A 13,046-nucleotide genomic window follows, 5' to 3' on the forward strand; every position below is an offset into this window, starting at 1 on the left:
AAATAAAACAGAAAAGTAAGTCATATTGCACATGTTGGACATTAATATTGCACACAATGAACAGTGATATTGCACATGAGAATGTAAAAAGTTAAATATAAATATATATGTTAAAATAGAGCCTTTTTTTACAACCTCTGCTGATCCAGTCACACACCACATTGTCTCATCAATGGTATCAATGACTTGATTAAATTAGCGTGGTGTTCAATAGGTGCTGTTCAGCCGCCGGCCTCTAGGTGGAGCTATATCGATATATATGTGTGTGTGTGTGTGTGAGTGAGTGAGTTGAGCGGAGCTGCTGATCATCAGTCCTCCTTTTCCAACATGTCGGTGTACGGGCCAGTGGTGAAGATTCACCCCGTCGTTCTCGCCTCTATCTGCGACTCTTACGAGCGGAGAAATGAGGGAGCGAGTCGTGTGATCGGGACTCTGTTGGGTGAGCAGAAACATGATCTTTGTGTTGAGGCGGACTGACTCCTGATAAAACCGGTTAGGGTTAGCTGGCTAATGTTAGCTCACTGGCTAACGTTAGCTTAGCTGCTAACGTTAGCTTAGCTGCTAACACATGTTGGCTTGGTTCAGTCCCCTCGGAGCTAACCTAGCTAGCTACATCCGGCTAACGTTAGCTAGACAAAAACAGCTGGCTGCTCTCACAGATGGAAACATTGACTATCTCCGAAGTCATCTGACCTTATCTGATTATGTTCTGTACTGCTATGACATGTTTATTAACCAGTATTGAAAGTTCTTGGAGTTGAATTTAGCTGTTCGTCATGATTTAGCCTCTTGTGTACCCCACTTGTTTGTTAGCTAACAATGCTTAGGCGGCTAGCTGAATAACAATGCCTCTTGTTTTTCAACATGTGTCCCTCTCAGGTACTACTGATAAGCACTCCATCGAGGTGACCAACTGCTTCTCTGTCCCCCACAATGAGTCTGAAGATGAGGTATGTTGTTACACTCATTTACTCACAGTATGCATGTAAGGGTGAGTATAAATGAACCTTTTATTATTGTGCTGTTGAGCATCTCTAGATATAGAGTATTTGATCATTCAAATATTAATGGAAAATTGTAGTGCCACAGCAGCTAAGTCACATTAATCACAAAAGCTGGCCTATATGGACACAAGAGGTGGTTAAGAAATAAGTTAACATAAATACAACTAGAGTAAATTCCAGTTACTTTCTAATTAATATTAACTCTGACACTAATGTCTCTGTAGTCATCTGTACATGGTTTGTGCAAGTCTAGCAGGTAACTGTATGATAAAATCGTGTTTGTTATGAAAAGGTGCTTCATTGGAATTGCATAGTGTTTCCCATCCTTTTTTCCTTTAAGGGACCCGTTTTTATTTAACCTTTATTTAACCAGGAGTAACAACTCATTGAGATTAAAAATCTCTTTTCCAAGAGTGTCCTGGCCAAGATAGGCAGCAGCACAGTTACACGGTTGCAGACATAAAAACAAACATAACAATTAAAAACAAAGACAAAGAGCAAATTACAGAGTCATAAGGTATCAAAAAACATTCATCAACATTCAAAACATCTACAGCCAGATGTGCCTGTTTCCAAATCTTCCAGAAGCACTTTAAAGACATTCAGTGAGACCAGCTCTCCAAGTTTCAGGTCATTTTGTAGCTGATTCTTAGAAGAGGGAGATACAACACATAAACTGTACAATTAACCCAAATAGTGAACGCAGTAACTTAAGGAAGCTTGTGTAAAACGAGTGATTTGGATTGGATTATTTCTTGTGAATATTACATCAGAGATGAGTTTTCTTGTTATTTTTTTAGGAACTATGATACAATTCTTTGTCCGTATTATGTCTTTAAAAAAAAATAACAATCAGACACACTTAATAGGTTTTTGTTTTTTTTGACAAATTAGGTGTTTTCTTCTCCTTGGCGCTTGAGCATTGTTCCATCAGCTCTTTTGTTGTTTCGGCTGCATACTTTTCTAATGCAGGTCGAAGCTGTTTAGCAGAGAGGGGAGGCTCTGTGAATATAATGTGTTCAGGGCTTCACATTGCCCTTATTCTGTGAGATTTTTTAAAAGTTTATATCTTAAATAGTTATCCAAACTTTAAAAACAACAATTTAATTTATTTTTCTTCACAGAAATGAATGAAATGCTGAGATATAGGCCAACTGTATATATATATTGTTTTAAATAAGGTTGTCTTAAACCCCTTAAAATCAAAGAGCCCCCCGTGAAGCATGGCAAAAATTCCCCTGGTCTCCTTCACAATTTACTTAACAGATTCTTGTGGGACTCGTTCATAAGGGACTGGTAGCTACTGTACATAAGTAGTGAAGAAACTGAACATTGTTGAGCTTGTTACAGACATTTCTAGACATAGATGGCTGCATCATATTGTGTTGTTAAAGAGAGAAGATGTTTTGTAATAAAGTAGCTGCGTCTCAAATTTGATCCTCTTTGCCAACAGGTTGCAGTGGACATGGAGTTTGCTAAGAACATGTACGAGCTCCACAAGAGGGTGTCACCCACTGAGGTCATCATCGGATGGTGCGTCAGTTGATCAAATTTGAAATTTCAAAGATAGAATTGGGAAAAAAGAAAGCACTTTTTCTCACCACAGTGCCATCTGTCCCTCAGGTATGCCACAGGCTTTGACATCACAGAACACTCGGTGCTCATCCACGAGTACTACAGCCGTGAGGCCACCAACCCCATTCACCTGACGATGGATACAGCGCTGCAGAGTGGCAAGATGAGCATCCGCGCCTACGTCAGGTTGGCTGATCTTCCTGTCATAGACTCCCTTTTTGTTGTGTGATCAACTACAGATTGAGAATGTGTGTTTTGAATGTGCTTGTGTATCTCCTCCACAGTGCGCAGATGGGTGTGCCAGGAAAGACAGTTGGTGTGATGTTCACCCCACTCACTGTCAAGTATGTCTACTATGACACTGAGAGGATAGGCGGTAAGAATACAAACAATTATTGAAGATGACTGTTTGGAAACAAATGCTTTCTGACTAAATATCTGTGATTGTGAAATTTGTTGTATTTCCAGTTTGTCATGGGGAGAAATATTGAATTGCAGTATCTAAAAGAACTTATTGCTGTGCATGTCAATAGAAAAATCTACTTAGATATGGCCTATAATGTATTTTTCCAACAATCCCATCTGTTTGTTCCAGTTGACCTTCTGCAGAGGACACGTTTACTCCCAAGTCGCACCAAGGGGCTTACCTCCGATCTGTCCCAGGTGGCTGGCTCTGCAGCCAGGGTACAAGACATGCTGACCACCATGCTTGCATACATTGATGATGTGCTGGTGAGTATTGGAGCTATTGGAATGGTTGTGTGACTCAAATCCGATATGATTAGTCCATTGTTTCCATATGTACCAAATGACAAAACAATGACCTCCTGCTATTTGTTTTCCTGGCCATATTCCAGCTATTCTACTTTGTATCAGTCCGTCGTGTCTCTAGAGATCATTTGTGAAGTAATCCAATTTATGAAGGCTGTAAAGCTAATGCTGTTCGATCTGTCTCAGTCTGGCAAAGTGGCGGCAGATAACAGCGTGGGCCGTTTCCTGATGGACCTGGTCAACAAGGTGCCCACCATCTCAGCTGAGGACTTTGAGAACATGCTCAATTCCAACATCAATGTAAGTGCTCACCATCTGCTAGAAAATACATTCATTTCATATAAACAACTACAATTTGTTCTCATCACTGCTGATGTTTGTTTTTCCTAATCGGATTTAGTGCATCTACTTCAGCCTTCCGTTCTCAATTTACTTGCTGCTCTCAGGCTTGTTTTTAGCACATTGGCAGACTCCCGTTGATTGCAGGAAGCATTTAATTAGGCTTTGCTTCCCATTGTTGGTGCTCTCCTGGCTCCTCTTGTCTCATACTGCATTACTTAGCACTTCTCCAGCATACACAGTCATTTCAGGAACACAAGAGTAGCAGTTACTAGAGTCGAGTTCAAAACCGGTTTGATATTAAGCCACAACACCGGACCGGTATACCGAATTTTACCACTAGGTGTCGCACTTGGTTCAGCAGCCGCTCCACCAAAACCAGGAGCGGCTTGTCACTAAAATGAGAATAGCTGGTCCACCTTTAAGGTCAGTTTTTGCTAACTTTGTGGTTAACTCCTTTCCCTTTAATCAGCGGGTGGCAAGCAAGACACAGGAACTTTGACTTGGGTCTTGAGGAGCTGTAGCATTTATTTACAGACAGTCTAAACTGTACACACACACTGCTTCTGCTATGTTCACAGCTACAACGTTGCTGCTAACTTCATACTCACCGTCAGTCACTCGCTCGCTCGCTCCCTCTCTCCCTCGACCGCACACTCGCTAACGTTACGGGCTGCCAGGCTCGCAATACACTGGCTCACGGAAGCCAGTCTTATCTCGCCACCCCAAAAAACACTTTCTAGTTAACAAACACACTGCTATACACAACAAACAGCAATATCCGTCTGAGAATAACTAATAATAATTAATGCTGAATATGAATAATGTAGGATTATTCCTTATTTCATGGGGTATTTGGGTATTTATACATTATTATTAATACATACTTAATACTTAAATAACGAAGCGTTCAAATACTGATATGGAGGTTGATTATCATGGCAATGGCCGAAGCGGCAAAGCATTTGTGTCAGCCCTATCATGTTGTCATATTGCTTATTACTAATGCAATACAAGCTGGATTTAGCGCTGTGACACCTTTTGCACCTGTTGCTGATGTCGGCTACTTTTTAATTCACCAGAACTTGTCATAATGACAAATGCCGGTTCAACCGTTCGGCATGAAATCAAACCGGACTGGCAAAACCAGTATCGACCCAACTCTAGCAGTTACATCTGTGGTCAGGTTCTGTCTGTCTGACCTCGTAGTCCTTGACTTTTGTTTGCTTGTAACGCTGCTGAAGGAGCATGATTCTGTTTTACTGATAGGACTCACTTTACGTCACTATGAACAAGCTTGTAATAACAAAATGTGTTTGTTTTTTTTGCAGGACCTGTTGATGGTGACCTACCTGTCTAACCTCACCCAAGCACAGATTGCTCTAAATGAGAAGCTGGTCCTGCTCTGAAGAGGATTTCATTGAAGTGATTCATATTTAATTTTTGTACATTTTTTTTTTTTTTTTTGACTGAGATGAATAAAGATGTTATACAGTCATACAGTTGTCATGGGTTCCAGGCATTGGCTTTGGTAATTTTGTAATTACAAATGATGCGATTTAGTTTTTTTGAATAAATATGTTATGTATGCACTATGTATTAGACGGCTCACATTTACCACTGTTAACTCATTCGGGGCTGCAACTAATTATTATATTCATTATCGATCCATTATAACCAATCATTTTCTCAACTAATCGGTTAACCATTTGCTCCATAAAACATCAGAAAAAGTGTTCATAACAATTTCCTACAGCCCGAGGTGATGTCTTCAGATTGTTTTTGTCTGACCCAACAGTCCAAAATATATTCAATTTGCTATAATAAAAGACAAGGAAGTCAAACTTTGACACTTTTGCTTTAAAAAAAGGGTAATTTATAATCAAATATTTGGAGATTATCATTCTTTTGATGGATTAATTGAATAATTGTAGGTAGTAACACATGACCAACAAATATCAGAAGACTTTAATGCAATGATTTTTTTGTATTAATTCTCTACATAAATATACATTCAAATCAGAAGTTAATCATTCAAGTAGCAAAGCCCTTGCGACAGGCCATGCTCAGGCCTGAGTTACATGTGAAGCTTAGTGCAAAAAGTGGGCATGAGGAAGTCACACAGATGAGATTAGAGCCTGTCTAGGTAGCACATGTCAATCAGGAAAACGCTCATTTCTTATTGCTGAGTTGTTGCAGAATCACACACTGTGGGGATCTTCAGGGTTTAGTTTCTGAGTCGGTGCCTTTCTCAGCTTTGCTTTGAGACTTCACCATCTTCTCCAGGGCAGCGTAGCTCCGCACCGCGCGGTCGTACACGGAGTCTCCGGCTGACTTGGCGACGGCCGCAGCCTGCGCCGGGTAGTAGAGGGAGGTGCTGACGGCCACCAGGCCCGCCGGGTAGACGAGCCTCTTAATCCGGGAGCCTCTGGCCAGAACCAGTCCCAGGATACCGGTGAAGCCGATGACTCCCGCCCGGGGATAGAAGTCCTTCGGGGGGTTCTTCAAGTAGGCGTAGGAGTCAGTCCCACACTTGACAACACTTTGAACTTTGGGTTTAACTGTGTTATACGTGCCCTGACACCAGCCTGTGTACGGCTCCGTGAACTTCCTGAGGGTGGCGACAGTCTGCTCAAGCTGACCCGCCTCGGGCTCCTCATACTGGGCCTTCTGCTGAGGAGGAGCGGTGTACAGAGACAGATCATCCCGGAGAGAGGGGCTCCGGGTCGGCTCTGGCTCCTGCTCACCGGCAGCAGCAGCAGCAAAGATGGTGATCGGTAACAAACTCGCAGCTCCCGGCATGGCACTACCTGTCACCTTCAACATGATACCCGCGGGCCATGCATCCACTACGGTGGCTGAGGAGGCACATGACGAGTTCTCGAAGCGGTAATAACGGCGCCTTGCAGTTGACTTTTGACACACGCTGTTATTACGCATGAAAGCACAAACATCAACGGCAAGCTAGTCATTGGATAGGTTTCATTTATAATGATTGCCTTTTTATTAACAATAAATACATATTAAGTAGGGCGAATTAGCCTAATGTGGGACATTTTTTGCATTTCTTTTCAAATTTCTGGAATACATGATGTGAAGCCAATACATTAAAGGCCCCATATCATGCTCATTTTCAGGTTCATACTTGAATTTTGAGTTTCTACTAGAACATGTTTACATGCTGTAATGTTAAAAAAAAGAAGTATTTTCCTCATACTGTCAGCCTGAATATGCCTGTATTTACCCTCTTTCCTAAACGCTCCATTTTAGTGCATTTCAACGGAATTGCAACAGAATTGCGTTACCTGGCAACAGTTTGGGTCCATGTTTACCTCTGTCAGCTGATGTCATTAACATACACTGTAATAGGAAATAAACTGGGACACATTTAGAATGTTTACTTTTAAAACCGTGTAATGGTCTAAATATTGTATATTTGTGACATCACAAATGGACAGAAATTGTTGGCTGGTTTTAAACGCACAATTTCTGAATACGGGCTGGCTGTATTTCTCTGTATATTGAGCGCTTCAATACTTTCACAGTATTTATATAGCACTTAAACCTGCTTTATAATATAAAAGACATGAAAATCTCACTTTTTACAATATGGAACCTTTAAATCCAAACCCAGTACCACTCCGAAATCCCCAGGTTGTGTCCTAATCAAACCAAATAAGAAAAAGCAGATATCACACTCATAAAATAAATGGTAGACATATCAGTACTCTCATGCCAAGTTTTCTCAGACAAATCTTGATTTTTCTAATGTGAGACAGTCATGTCCAAAATGTGGTACAATGAAAAGTCTTTTAAAAGACTACAAAGGCGTACAATTTTTAACCAATAATTACAATGTTATTGCTGTTACAAAACCTAGGCTTATGTGTGGATGTTACATGGAGAATCGAACGACATCAAACAAACAATAAGACTATAATTAATCATAAATAAATGAAGACTAATGATCAAAGACTATAATCAATCAACATTTATTTGTATGGCCCTTTACAATAACCAAAATGTACCCGAAGTGCTTTACATCAACATCAAGAAATAACAGGAATAAAAACATAACATATAATATAATAGTCATGAAGCATTTAGGCATATTAGAAAGACATTAAATATCAATAGTTTTATTGACTATTTATTTGTTTGAGGAAGACCTACACCCACTGGAGCTTAGGTGTCCCACATTAGGCAGTGTCCCACTTTATGGCAACTCACCTTAGTATAACCTATGGTTATTTTATTAGCCTATAGGTTATAGGTTATTTAATAGTAGGTTAATGATGCAGGGACTCTTGTTATTGTGAGGTACTTCCATACTTCCGTATGTCCCATTTATGCTACTTTATAGCTTACTTCTATTTTACTATATTAACTTGGGAAATATTGTAGTTTTTGCTTCACTTCCTTTACTTGACAGCTACTTTGCAAGTTAACTTTATAAATACCAAACACGATATGATGCCTTGATATAGATTAAACAGTATAATAGTAAATAAAGTAGTTAAAATTACCTCAACCAATGTTGATATTAAATGCAGCTAGACGTTAATACATCAGTCATGATATTCTGACTGTATATGAGCATACAGCACTTTGAGATGGGCTTTTTTTCCAAGTACTTTTGCAATAATATTTATGGTATTGTGTTTTACTTAAATTTTGAATTCAACCCTTTCACTTTAATGATGTTTTAATTGATTTATTTTTTGTTGAGTATATATTTATTAGCCTACAAATGTGCTATAACTTTTTTTTTTATTTTATTTTTTAATGACCGTGTTATTACCGGTCTTGTGCTTATTACACTAACTTTGTCTCCTGTTAATAACATCTCCATGACTTTTGTAATCAGTTTATCTGCCTCTCTCCTTTTCATTCATTCATTATTCCTTTGCCGTCACTATGACGTCACTGGTTCCCGTGGCAGCCAAGGCCTATTGAAGGAGGTTAGATAACGCGTCATCAACGCGTCATATCTTTGGGGGTACAACACATGCGCAGTAGAATCTGGTCAGCACTCGCCGAAATTGAACCAATCGCAACGCAGGACCGCAGCTTCAGTTACACTGCGCATGCGTCATACCCCAAACCAACAAGACCCGCGTCAGCCCGTGTCGATACCTCCTTCCATAGTCCTTGACGGCAGCCCGGAAGCCTGGTCGTCTCCAGGGAAACGGACAAGTGTCAACAGCAACAGTCCAAACATTTAAAGAAATATCTTCATATCCAGGACAACGCTACTTTTTATTATCGGATAGTTTTTCTTGTGACATTCTGAATGGAGAGTCTTAGAGGCTCATCGGTTCAGCACCTGCAGGCTCTGTCTGCCTTGTTATCAACTCAGCAGGATGATGATGATGATGATGAAGACTGTAAAGTAAGATATTATAGCTACACTAGGCTCATGGTTTGTTTATATGGTTTTCTGTCTTATAACTGCCTTACAGTGACTGCAGATTGAATGAATGGATGCCATTAGTGTTTCTTTGATTGTTTGTTTATCTTTATGAGATCTTTTATTCCATCATCTGTCATCTTATCAAACGAATTACTTTAAGATATTAGTGACTGCTGCGGTTTTTTATGATTTCTATTTTCAAATTCTAATTCTAATAAGCTTTATTGGCATGAATGTTCAGGTTACATTATTGCCAAAGCGAAATTAAAAATTAATGAATAATTACATTTCACAAGAAATAATCACAAAATAATCACAATAATAATATACCAAATACATTTTAAATATAAATTATTTTACAGATGTAGTTAATCAGAAACATGTTCGGAGCTTGTAGCGCCTCTTATTGTATGGCAACAGTCAACATATTTCGCAGCTAATTTTAAAAGATTTCTATTTAATATGTGCATTAATTGTTAATATTTTAGCACTTTCATCCAAACCGTTTGGCCCACTTATTACTTATTTATGTGTCTGTGAAGCCAAAGATAAGTTTCCACATGAGTGAGCAATAAAGATGTCCAATCTAATCAAACCTAAAATCTCTGTTGGTTTACAATAACATCCGTTAATCTCAACAGAATGTGACTGCTTGTGCAGGGCTGGGTCCTGGACACGTCGGCCCCCCACCCACAAAAGATAAAGAAGGTAATGCTTTGTATTTCTCTTACACATAATAACTCCTAAGTCATTATGGTAACTCAGGTGGCTTGATGAAATGTACAAACAGAACTTACATGTGTGTGTGTGTGTTGCTTTTTATTTAGTGTCATCTGCCTATGTGAAGAACAACAGCAAAGATATCTGGAGTGAGGAAGAGGTGTCTGAGGGCTCCCAGTATGATGATCTTGCTGACCCGCGGCCACAGCCTGAGTAAGACAACGCACACCAAAGTGTTCACTGATGTATAAAGGGGTGAAACACTTCACCCATTCCCTCCCTGAGATTGCACCTTTCCTCATCCACACTTCTTGAGCTTATTTGAGCCTTAAAACCAAAAACCCAAACTTCCCATGTAACGGTTTAACTTACAACTTTCTAATTATGAAACTTTATTTAATTATTACTCAATATTTGCCTTGGTTACCCTTGTGCTATAAATCAATTTTAGAACAAGGGAGGACGAGGCTGCACGTAGAAAAGTATTTATCACAATTACACCACATTTTCCACTCACTTCTGCATGCTTCTTTCTGTTCGATGTTGTTCCCTATTGATTCTATGTAATGCGATGTCAGATGATTTTAAAGTGTGTGTATAACTTTTGTGTTCAGGTATGAAATAATCCTGAAGCAAAATGTGGGAACAGAGGACCTGTTCTTGGGCTTGAACAGAAAGGACCCATCCTCTATGTGCTGTGAAGCCATGCTGGTAATTTAACAGCATTTTTATACTTCACTCAATGTAATAAAATGGGCAATGATGTGATCAGGGACAGGAAGAGACGCACAATCAGGCAAGATAAGAGGATTCTCAGTTGCCAAGTGTGGGGTGGTTTTGGAGAATTAATTTTAAGAACTAGATCATTTCAGACTCAACAAAGCTAGTAAACATTTTGAAGCTATTTATGGACAGTATAAAAAATATTAAGGGGCATAAAATCCAACTGCTATGCAACACAGATAAGGCAGATTAAGTGCTGTAAATGTAATCAAATCAGAGTTAAATAAAGAAAATTACAAATCTTTCAATTATACCATACAAAGACAGAATCCAGGAAAAAAATGTCAATTCTTCTTCTTATTATTATTAGTATTATTACTATTATTATTATACCGTTTTTCAGGCCCTGTATTATAAGTGAAAATTAGGGCTGTGTATTGGCAAGAATCTGGCAATACGATACATATGATACACGAGTTACGATTCAATATATTGCGATATATTGCGATACTGCAAGTAAGGCGATATATTGTGATTTTTTAAATCTAATTTTAGAAAACTGCGACAGTATAAACTCACCACCATATGCATAAAAAAATTAAATAAATAAATTTGACTTTTTTTATGCAATCAGAACAGTGGGATCTGCTTTTGTATTTATCACAGTTCCTATATAATCCAATATCATAGTACTACTTTGAGAGGGCACATATCTTTTCAAATAAAAGAAAGTATTGACTGAGTTAATCTTTGCATGTAAAGTATTAATTAAAAATTGATAGTGTTTTTGAGAATCGATACAGTATCAAAAATATATCACAATATTCGATTTTTCCAATGTTCATGCCTAGTGAAAATGCTGTGTATATCAACAATAGTGAGAAAATGACATAAATTGAATAACATAATATAAATCTGTATCCTATAAAAGTGCAGGTTGAACTGTGCACAGTGTGCAATATATTAAAAATGTTGACTTTCTCCCTCTCTTAGGTGAAAATCAAACTACCAGACACTAAAGCAACAGATGTGGTCCTGGATGTGAAAGAAAAGTTCCTTGATCTGCGGACGTTAAAATAGTAAGGCTTTGAAAATGTTCTCTTTCATTTTTAATCCCCTCAAGACAGAGCAGCAGCAGCTCAGACCAAAAGCTCCCATTTCCAGACATTTCCTTTTAATCAGAGGCTCACGTCATGATCTGAGCTTTGATAGCTTGTTTCACACCGCCCTTAACATCCTCCTCTCTCAGATGCACACTCTCTCCCTTGTGCTCGCTCCATCTCTTTAACCTGTCTACTCCCCTCTCTGCAGTAAACTGGGTCTTCATCTCCCACATCCGATACACAGCCACCGGGGGAAGGCTCAGTTCTTCAGTGAGAGGGGGGAACTGGAGGTGACTCTACTAATGAAACGCCCCATGGATTTTATCAACATGCAGTAAGAACGAATGACTACAGCCAGCAAGTATTCAAAAGACAGAGAGTAGTTGGATATTGATTTCATGCTATTTTTACGCCTGTCTCCTCTGTTTATGAGCATTAAAATCTGGTTTTCTTATAAGTATTGTCTTATTATGTGATTGCTTTATTATTGGAAAACAGATGTTAAGTGGTAACCACAGATGGTAGTAGGTAACGGTAAGCTTTACCTTTATTATGGATGGTATAGTCATAGTATATACAATAGCTGCTATTGCAAACTGATATTTAGAGGTGGCATTTAAGGGGAAAGGCATAGATTAAAAGATAGGGTCAAATTGTTTCATTATACAATATTCACATGCCCATGTGTATTTTGTTGGTGACTTTAACTGTTCCCTTTCTCCGAGAAGATGCCCACTTGATTTGGTTCTGAGGCCTCATTAACTTTGGCAGAAAGTTGGAATGCATTTGTGCCCCAAAAGAGCGCTGTGGATTTTGAACCCAGTCTCTCACATTGTAGTCACACTAGGAATTGATCATCGTAGGGCCCTTATAGACAGCACAAATTAAATTTAATTAAAAGATACTTTATTTGCTCCCTCAAATTGCTCATCAAAGGAGCAAATAAAGTATCTTTTAATAGTTGGTTCGCAAAATAAGATAAAAGCATTCACAAACATAAATAAAAGAGAATCTAAAGAAGCAAAAGATCAGGAAAAAGTTTAGGAACAAGAATTTATGGCAGTGAGCAATCCATAGTTAGAATGATTACAGTGACCAATAACTCTTTCAACATACACATCATGGGCATGTAGGTATTGTATTGAGTTAACATGGAAAAAGTCGGAACCTGTGCTGCTGTGAAGTTATATTATCCACCTTTTTATTGTTCTGGGCCAGCAGCATCTTAACATTTGAAGAAGCAGACTTGTTACTGAAACATCACCAATAAAACCCTAATAGACCAGCAGCTAAGTGTGACCGAATCAATTCATTCTTCACACCCAGAAAACGATTTAAGTAGCCTTGCCTCTTACTGCTTCAGTGAAGCTCCTTAGTGCACAAAGGACATCTTGCAAG

At 38.9% G+C, this 13,046-nt stretch overlaps 3 protein-coding genes across 3 annotated transcripts; 2 read left to right on the forward strand and 1 right to left on the reverse strand.

Annotated features, from left to right (window-relative positions):
- Positions 1-243: 243 nt before the first annotated feature.
- On the forward strand, positions 244-5,203 carry eif3f (eukaryotic translation initiation factor 3, subunit F). The gene is made up of 8 exons (XM_037786948.1): positions 244-439; positions 880-950; positions 2,458-2,537; positions 2,628-2,765; positions 2,864-2,955; positions 3,175-3,311; positions 3,537-3,650; positions 5,021-5,203. Exons 1-8 carry the CDS (start codon positions 328-330, stop codon positions 5,096-5,098), a joined length of 822 nt encoding a protein of 273 aa, XP_037642876.1. The 5' UTR covers positions 244-327; the 3' UTR covers positions 5,099-5,203.
- A 436-nt stretch (positions 5,204-5,639) lies between these two features.
- On the reverse strand, positions 5,640-6,558 carry LOC119498261 (MICOS complex subunit MIC26-like). The gene has a single exon (XM_037786949.1). The coding sequence runs from the start codon at positions 6,513-6,515 to the stop codon at positions 5,910-5,912; it is 606 nt and encodes a 201-aa protein (XP_037642877.1). The 5' UTR covers positions 6,516-6,558; the 3' UTR covers positions 5,640-5,909.
- Positions 6,559-8,856: 2,298 nt separating this feature from the next.
- dnaaf6 (dynein axonemal assembly factor 6) lies at positions 8,857-12,106 on the forward strand. The gene is made up of 6 exons (XM_037786950.1): positions 8,857-9,081; positions 9,744-9,810; positions 9,930-10,035; positions 10,437-10,533; positions 11,539-11,624; positions 11,857-12,106. Exons 1-6 carry the CDS (start codon positions 8,983-8,985, stop codon positions 11,984-11,986), a joined length of 585 nt encoding a protein of 194 aa, XP_037642878.1. The 5' UTR covers positions 8,857-8,982; the 3' UTR covers positions 11,987-12,106.
- The last annotated feature ends 940 nt before the right edge of the window (positions 12,107-13,046 follow it).

Source organism: Sebastes umbrosus, chromosome 12, assembly GCF_015220745.1.
Source record: "Sebastes umbrosus isolate fSebUmb1 chromosome 12, fSebUmb1.pri, whole genome shotgun sequence".
Taxonomy (NCBI): Eukaryota; Metazoa; Chordata; class Actinopteri; order Perciformes; family Sebastidae; genus Sebastes; species Sebastes umbrosus.